The following is a 9,167-nucleotide window of genomic DNA, read 5'->3' on the forward strand; positions in this document are numbered from 1 at the left end:
AGGAGCCATGGTCTCACCCTGTCTGTGCTCGTGTGAGCCTGACTCTGTGGCCCTGAGCTCCAGTGCTGGAAGAGACACTGCAAAGGGAAACTCTCCTCATTGCATGGGAGACATCGGAGGTTGCTTAGTGGGGCTCAGAGTTTATCCCCTCTTTGGTGGTGAAGGGGGAAGCCTGGCGTCCTGCTCCAACATGGTCCCTGTGGCAGATTCCAACGAGACATTCCTGTGGAGAAATGGCATGAACCAGACTATATATTTTTCCTTTATTGGAATATAAGAGAAAAAAAAGCAAGCAAGAAAAAAATGAACAACACTTATCCTTAATGCCAAAGCCCCTAGGACAGATCTTGTTGCTGGCACTAGACCCGCTGGATGAGTTTCCTTAGGGAATTCTTGAGCTCCTCGTTCCTTAGGCTGTAGATGAGGGGGTTCAGAATTGGAGGCACAAGCGAGTATAGAACAGCCAGCACCAGATCCAAAGATGGCGAGGAGATGGAGGGGGGCTTCAGGTAGGCAAACAGAGCAGTGCTGAGAAACAGGGAGACCACGGCCAGGTGCGGGAGGCACATGGAAAAGGCTTTGTGCTGGCCCTGCTCAGAGGGGATCCTCAGCACAGCTCTGAAGATCTGCACATAGGACACCACAATGAAAACAAAACACCCAAAGCCTAAACAGACGCTAACCACAATAATCCCAACTTCCCTGAGGTAGTAATCTGAGCAGGAGAGCTTGAGGATCTGGGGGATCTCACAGAAGAACTGCTCCACCACATTGCCTTGGCAGAGGGGTAGGGAAAATGTGTTCCCAGTGTGCAGGAGAGCATTGAGGAAACCACTGGCCCAGGCAGCCACTGCCATTTTAACAGAAACTCTGCTGCCCAGCAGGGTCTCATAGTGCAGGGGTCTGCAGATGGCCATGTAGCGGTCATAGCCCATAACTGTGAGGAGAAAAAACTCTCCTCCAAACAAGAAGACCATGAAAAATATCTGGGCAGCACATTCTGAATAGGAAATGGCCCTGGTGTTCCACAGGGAATTGGCCATGATTTTGGGAATAGTTGTGGAGATAGAGCCCAGGTCGAGGAGGGAGAGGTTGAGGAGGAAGAAGTACATGGGGGTGTGGAGGCGGTGTTCGCAGGCTACGGCTGTGATGATGAGGCCGTTGGCCAGGAGGGCAGCCAGGTAGATGGCCAGGAAGAGCGAGAAGTGCAAGAGCTGCAGCTCCCGCCTGTCTGAGAACAGCATGAGCAGGAACTCGCTGAAGGAGCTGCTGTTGGACATTAGTTCCTTCGGGGCCCAGGAGTCCTGTCCAAGGAAGGAAAGAAAGCCAAAAGTTAAGGAAGGCTTTTCTGAGCCAAACCATTTCACTTTCTCAAGGAACTCCCCACATTTCCTCTCTCCCTTATTTCGTCTCCCTTTCTGGTGCTCCACTTTGAACTGGCTGAGTGTGCCAAGTTCAGCAGGGACTCCTCTCCATAGCTCCGGAGGAGTTGTTTCTGCTTTGCTGCAGGTGGAAATAGATGCACTAGTCTTTGAGTGGTATTTGTGGAGATGCCTTGGAATGGCATATTGCATTGCTTGCAATGGACTTAGTCCAGAGACCACGTGGGAATATTCTCCATTCACCACCATGAGAGCTGAATACAGCCCTCACACCAGTTGTATCTGAAGGAGAAGAGCTCTGTGAGGGATTCACCCCCATCACTCTTGCCCTCCTCAACAGAGATATTTGTATCTGAGTCTGCCACACCAGATCTCACTCCAGCAATGGGGAACAACAGTCAAAAGGAAACAAGGATAGACCTTACCCTTTCTACATGTCAAGATGTCTAGAGATAGACCTTGTCCTCATGCCTGTTTTAACCCTGCACCCTTATTCCAGGCACTGCAAAGAAAAGGAGTAGCTTTGATGCACACAAGCTGCAGGAGACGATGTCCACCCCTTCTATGGAAGGGCTCTTCAACATTTGGAAATCAAGTCTTCTCTGCAAAAGGATAAGTGGAGGAGTCTGTTGATAAGGTGCCTACTCACTGTCGGAACATTCTTTGATAGAGCAGAAATCTTTGCTGCTTCAATCATTCTCAGCATAAACCCTTGTGCATTCCAAAAGGAAAAAAAAAAAAAAAAAACTTGTTAGGACTTTGTCATGGGACCTGCTTCATCACTGAGCCTTGCCCCTCACTGTCATGTACTCGCACCTCACTCAGATGAAGGACAACGACACTCACAAGTGAGCCCAGTTCTCCCTGCAGAAACCTCCCAGGAGCAGGACACTGTCCAGGGGCACCTCCATGTCTGCAGGTGCTAAGGAGCAGCTTAGATAGACCCTGATGCAGCAGCCCAGGGGAAGCTGGTGCTGTCTATGAACTAAGGGATGGCTGAGGGGACATTCAGATGTCCCTGGCAGACTCTTTGGCTGCTCCTTGAATCTCTTAATGAGTCTCAGTCTCTTGTCCAAATTTGACAATTTTGTTTCCATTTTCCTCTTAGCAAGTGGAAGGAAATTCTAAGCACCATCTCATTGGCTTCCCTTCCAGGAAATGCCTGCCTTGCCTTTCCTTTTGCAAAATGTTCCCTGAAATGTGCTCACAGCTAGACCTGTGAGCAGACCTGACCCCTGCAGCACCCTCCCAGCAGGAGAAGGAGCCTGTCCTGGTGGAGGATAATCCTCCCACCCAGAACTTCTCCCCTCAGTGCTGTGGGGAGCTCCCTGGGCAGGCTGAGCACTGACCTTAACAGGCGACACAGTCACTGCTGCGGGCACACAGCACCTTTGGGTGCAGGGACCCTGCTCTGAAGTGCAGACCTCTCACCCTGTCTGCACAACCCGGCTTCACATCACTGCTGTTTCTGTTGGGGAAGGCAGCAGGATGCCCTGCCCGTAGGTGGTATGTTAGAGAATCCCTGCTCTCAAGCAGCTCCTCTTCCTCTGCACTGCAAAAGCCAGAAGAAAGAAGAGAAAAATGCTGCCAACCTTTATGTGTGATGGGTTCTTATGTCCCCTTCAAGAAGCTCCGTAGCATTGTCCTGTAAGCACAAACTCACCATGTCAAGTGCTGTGAAGGTCTCCTCTGTCCCCCCACTCCACACTGCCGTTCCCCTCTCGCTGCCTTCTCTCCTCTGCTGTCCGCAGCAGCAGGCAGTGCCCGCAGCCCTGCTGCTCTTGGCACAGGAGCTGCTCCTGCACTCGGCTGTCTCTGGGCAGTGCTGCCAGGCTGCCACGAGCTGCCTCCGTCCCAGGAGCCTGGCCCTGCTCAGGAGCAGAGGAACAGCTGAACTCACCAATTTCTCTGTCCCTTGTGTCCCCTCCTCCTGGGAAATGTTCATTGGAATAGACTGAAGTAATCACCTGTTGTCTCTTTCCATTGAGTGGAGAGGAACTATTTCCGGCATTGCAAGTTCTATCATCAGAGGATCGCTACCTAGGAGAGATAGAAATATGCTCCTGTGGAACCCCCGATTCTCCTCTCTGACCTAGGCAGGACACCTAGTTAGAACAAGAAGTGAGCTCCTCGACACATGGTTCAGGGATCGACTCAGATGTGTCAGTCTGGGGATCTCATTCTGGTCTAGAAGCCCCTGACGTGAAGTGGGATTCATAAAACTCCTGTGAACTCCACAGGCAGGTTGTATGATTCCCTTTGCCACAACTGAAGTGAGTACAACACACAGGTCTGCAAGAGAGCTCCTTGTCTAAGCTGCAATTGCAATCACTGGAGATGGAGGATGGGAGTCAGTGGCTCCTGCACAAACACCTGGGGACAGTCCAAAAGACTGAGGAGGTCAAAGGCATGTGCCAGTACCCACTTGCTCTGATGCAGCTCCTGGGAGACCTGCATCATCCTAGAGGATCAGGGTGGGGGCCAATGGGGAATTGCCTTGCCCATCTGAAATGACCCCAGATGCCAAATACAATGGCAGCCCCAGGAACTATGAAGATGAGGCGTAGAAAGATTCTGGCATAAAGCAGCAGCTCTGCTAATTCAGTGTGGATACTTGATTTGATGGCATAGAAAAGTGCTGGCTGGGCCTTGTCAGATGCTTGGGGTGTTCAGCACAGTCACGTGTCTCTGGCAAATGCAGCAGGGCACCTGCAAGAAAACCACGTCCCCTTGGAGTGACTGCTGGGCAAGTGTCCCAGGGCATCCTACGTTTCCATCCCGTACACAAACAAAGACATTCCAGCACTGACTGCAGGGAAAATTGTCCCACCTACATGCAGAATGCTGCAAAAAGAGGAGGCACATCACTCCAAACTCTGAGGTCTCATCTCTGAACTCTCAAATCCTTCTAGCTCTCCTCCCCTGAATTCCCGCTTACCCCGCTAGATTATATGAACAGGGAGATCTTCAATAGCACCTTCACTTTTCTTGAGATTGCTTCAAGAAATCTACCATCCTGCCCTGTCTCTCAGGCTAGGCGGGTGTGACAGTCACAAATGGTCCATGTGCCCACCTACAGCACCTGCACCCACACACACCCATGGTCCCTAAGGCACTGGCACGGCCTTTGGGTGCCTGGCACTCCCTGGGTATCCCCTTTCCCCTGCTTATTGGCTTGATGGGGCCAGCAAAGGTGCTGCTGGTGCTGTCAACAGGCAGAGTGGGCAAAGGCACTTTTGGAGCTTCCTCACAACCTGCTGGTCTGTCCATGGGCTTTGGAGCCTTCAGCCAGTGCCATTGTGGTGGCCTTTGCTCTGGAACAGAGCAGTGATGCACAGATCATGCCTCCAGCAGCATCATCCCTGCACATCCGGGCATGCACTGATGCAAGAAGGAGAACATGTCCTAAATATTCATGATTTAATTCTGCATTTCATATACTATAATTCATATTGCTTTCAGGTACCCTCATACAAGCTTATTACAAGACAAAACTGGAGAGGACAAATAGCAAGGGTCTTTCTCGCCCTTCTCCCCTTTTTTTTCTCTTCTTTTTTATTTTATTTTTTCAGTAGAAGTTGGAGGAGGACCTGGAGCTGAGCCCACAGCAGGGCACCAAGACTGCAGGTTGTCACATTTCCTTTGGATGGAGGCTCTTCCCATCTGCCGTCCTGATGGCCATCAGCCAGGTGGCCAAGACGGTGAGGAGAGCCTTAAACTGGGAGTGACTCAGGGGAGAAGAAGACTCCAGCAAGAGTGAGGAAGTGATGGCCTGGGATGGCAGGGAAAGGTGCAAGTGATGTGAACAAAGGAACCCCTGGAGAGAGCAGTGGGATGCAGGGAGCTCTGCATAGGAACGGACAGAGAGCCTGTCAGGATTGTAGGGGGTGAGGATTAGTGGGCAGAGAAACAGAGATGGCCTTGTGTAGATCTCTACTACGGATCTCTAGAAAGGGATCATGATGGGATCCCCATGGTTTTCACCAAGACATTGTGATGGCGTCTTTCTCCATGGTCTCCACCAAGGAATCATGATGGGCCCTCCATAGTCCCCACAAAGGCATCATGATGGGGTCTGCCATGGTGTCCAGCAGGGCGCGATGATAGGGTCCCCATGGAAACCACCAGGGCTTTGTGATGGCAATGGTAGCCTGCCCATAAGGCCATTGTGAGCGGGTGGTCCCCATGGTGACCATGTCCTTGTTGGGGACCAAGGCCCCAGGTTCCCCACTCTGAGGACAGCAGCTCCACCAGGAGGGAACAGCTCCCCTTGGTGCCACTGTCAGGTCCCCACCAGAGGATCCTGAACATGGACAAGGAGCGGCAGGCGAACGCCTGCTCCCAGCCCACAGACGGGCTCTCAGGCTTGCAGGAGAGCGGGAGCGAGGTGAGCAGTGGGGCTGAAGGGAGAGGCAGGCAGCAGGGATGGCACCAACATGGAGAGCACAAGGATGGTGTCGAAGGGGAGCCAGGATGAGGGAAGAGTTGAGAGCTCTTCTGGGGAAGGTTCCTTTATTCCTGGCCCTGGGCGTTGATGTAACTGGGGTAGATTTAGTTTGTGCAAAGTTGGCCCTGCCAAAACAGAGCATTTCCTTGAAGCTGGTCCCTGACTTTCTGCACCAGTCGAGGGAGGACGACACCTCCGAGTGCGACGTGCTCTGTGCAGAGAGTGAGGGGTGGCAGGGACAGCTGTGGGCAGGGGGCTTTTCTGAGCGCTGAGCTCTGAGTGGGACAAGGCAACCTTACAGGTATAGGCCTGATGATAAAAGAAAAGTTTAGAAAATTTGTTTATAAACAAATCTAGAAAGAAATTAAAAGAAAGAATTAAAGCAAAAAATCATTTGTTATACTTTCCGCCTTTATTCGTTGTTGTGTTTTAGTACACTAGACTTTGGCATGATCATTTGTTCTTGAAAAGGGAAGTGATTTTCAGAAGTGGGTGGGCTGCAGTCCCAGAGTCCTGCACAGCTGGTGCCATTCCAGGTGCCGTGGTCCCCTGTCCCCAGCCTCCCTCTGCAGCTCTGAGGGGCTCTGCTCTCCCGCAGGTCCCTGCGAGAGCTCTCAGGCCCACGCAGGTCACTCAGAGACACTGGGACATCTCCAAGTCCCACTGGGTGCTGGTGCTCGGACACTTGAGCTCTGTCTGCAAAGTTGAATGGCTGTTTTCAATGTCTTCCAGTGATGAAAGAGTGGAAATCTTCAGGAACTTTCTCAATCTGCTGTGAAGAACTATTTATTTGCCCTTTCTCTTTTAATCTTCACTGCTCTCTATTGGACTGTAGAGGAAATCTCTGTGATCACTCCCATATTTTCTATGTCTTGAATACATGAATCATTTCCACAGACCCTCTGGGCAGCCACTCTCCCAGCACAGCACTCACCCCCACTCCAGGCATGTTCTGCCCCTGGGGGTCTCCTGTGCTCCATGGTGGCCCCATAGCCCCTTCCAGGAGGATGGGCATCTGTCCCAGCTCTGTAATGAGTGGGACTGTCCTCAGCAGATCCTTCCTGAGCACTCACCCTCTCCAGGGGCCTGGGCACCAACAAGTGGCAGCTGAATCCAGTCCCCTTTCCCTAACACAGGAACATGGTTGCACAGCCCTCTGGTGTATCAGCCAAGCCTCCCACATTTGTATCATCACAAAATTTTCTGGGAGTGCACTCTGTTCCTTCTTCCAGGTTACTGATGGAGAAGTTGAATAGGATTGGACCCAATACTACTCCCTGGGGGACACAGCTGGCTCCAGGCCCCCAGTAGACTCTGTGCAAACGTCTGGGCACAAGTAGGAAAACCTGAGAGAACCTGGGGTCTTTTCCTAGCAACTTCTAAAGAAAGGCAGAGTTTCCTCATAGCTCCTGCCCATGCAGATGTGCTAGAAATCCCAGGCATGTATCATGGCCTTGCAGGCCTACTTCAGTGTCCCTGAATCTAGTGTCCGAAATGAATTACAGTCACAGTTTACATTGTCAACATCTCTATGTGTCTCAGCTTCCTAGTGAGTGTGGCTCTAACACTAGTGAGCATCTAGTGCTATTTTAGATGGCCAAGGAAGATGCCCACCGGGCCCTGACCAAGCATTCTAGAAAGATGTGAGTATCACAGTTGCTCTGTCAGAGCAATAGACACTAGCCCGTGCCTGGGACAATCCTGTCTCTTCAGATGTCACCTGGTGTCACCAGGCCATTGCCTCCCACCCAAACTGCCACGGGAAGGCTGCCTCTAGACTTTCCTTCAATTCACTCATGTTTAGTTTTGTGTGTTGGAGCTTTGCATGGAACCATGGAAACGTGTGGTGACCCTTGGTTGCCATTTCTCTCATATTAGGGAGATTTGAGATCACACTCTAACCATAGCCACGAGAGCTGAGATCTCCTAAACAACACTGGACCCCTGGTCTCAGCCCACCTGCCCTTGTCCCACCGTGACTCTGTACCCCAAAGGTCCCTTAGTGTCAGTGCTGGAAAAGACGCTGCAGAGGGAAACTCTCCTCCCTGCACTGGGCACATCAAAGGGAGCTCAAAGAAGAGGCTCAGAGAATCCCCCCTCTCTGCTAGTGAAGGGGGAAGCCTGGCTTCCTGCTTTATCATGGTCTATGTTTAATTGCTAAATGAGAGATTCCTGTGCAGATGTGAAACAAAACAGGTATCTTTATTATTTATTATTTTAAGATGGATGTAAAAGAGAGAAGTAAAAATGAAAGAAATGGGTAAAATACAGCCTTGATGCCAGATATCCTAGTGAGTGAATGAAACAGTTGTTATCATTGACCTTGTTCCCACTGGATGAGTTTCTTCAGTGCCTCCTTGAGCTCCTTGTTCCTCATGCTGTAGATGAGGGGATTCAGGGTTGGAGGCACCACGGAGTACAGAATGGACACAACCATATCTAGAAGTGGGGAGGAGATGGAGGGGGGCTTCAGGTAGGCAAACATGCCTGTGCTGACAACCACACAGACCACGACCAGGTGCGGGAGGCACATGGAAAAGGCTTTGTGCCGGCCCTGCTCTGACGGGATCCTCAGCACAGCTCTGAAGATCTGCACATAGGATACCACAATGAAAGTGAAACACCCAGAGCCCAAAGATAAAGTAAACCCAATGAGCCCAACTTCCCTGAGGTAGGAGTCTGAGCAGGAGAGCTTGAGGATCTGGGGGATCTCACAGAAGAACTGCTCCACCACATTGCCTTGGCAGAGGGGTAGGGAAAATGTGTTTCCAGTGTGCAGGAGAGCATTGAGGAAACCACTGGCCCAGGCAGCTGCTGTCATTTTGACACAGGCTCTGCTGTCCATGAGGGTCCCATAGTGCAGGGGTCTGCAGATGGCAACGTAGCGGTCATAGGCCATGACTGTGAGGAGATAAAACTCTCCTCCCAACAAGAAGACGAAGAAAAATATCTGGGCAGCACATTCCAAAAAGGAAATGTCCCTGGTGTTCCACAGGGAATTGGCCATGGCTTTGGGAACAGTCGTGGAGATGAAGCCCAGGTCGAGGAGGGAGAGGTTGAGGAGGAAGAAGTACATGGGGGTGTGGAGGCGGTGGTCACAGGCTACGGCTGTGATGATGAGGCCGTTGGCCAGGAGGGCAGCCAGGTAGATGGCCAGGAAGAGCGAGAAGTGCAAGAGCTGCAGCTACCATGTGTCTGTGAATGGCAGGAGGAGGAATTCATTGAGGGAGCTGCTGTTGGACATCTGTTCTATTGGGTTCAGGAAAACTGTGTAGGGAAGAAAAGGCAATAATAGCTTAGAAAAATTTTCTCTGAAATAAACTTTCCATTTTTCATAG

At 51.2% G+C, this 9,167-nt stretch overlaps 1 protein-coding gene across 1 annotated transcript; it reads right to left on the reverse strand.

Moving 5' to 3' along the window:
• Window positions 1-359: 359 nt before the first annotated feature.
• On the reverse strand, window positions 360-1,280 carry LOC148591475 (olfactory receptor 14C36-like). The gene has a single exon (XM_088537516.1). It carries the CDS (start codon window positions 1,278-1,280, stop codon window positions 360-362), a length of 921 nt encoding a protein of 306 aa, XP_088393642.1.
• Between the last annotated feature and the right edge of the window lie 7,887 nt (window positions 1,281-9,167).

The sequence above is a fragment of the Tinamus guttatus genome, unplaced genomic scaffold, assembly GCF_059628265.1.
Source record: "Tinamus guttatus ecotype Peru unplaced genomic scaffold, ASM5962826v1 Tinamus_guttatus_pri_ptg000800l, whole genome shotgun sequence".
NCBI lineage: Eukaryota > Metazoa > Chordata > Aves > Tinamiformes > Tinamidae > Tinamus > Tinamus guttatus.

What these genes read in the sequence shown, in the direction of transcription:
- LOC148591475 (XM_088537516.1), bottom strand. Translation starts at nt 1,280, where the DNA reads ATGTCCAACAGCAGCTCCTTCAGCGAGTTCCTGCTCATGCTGTTCTCA.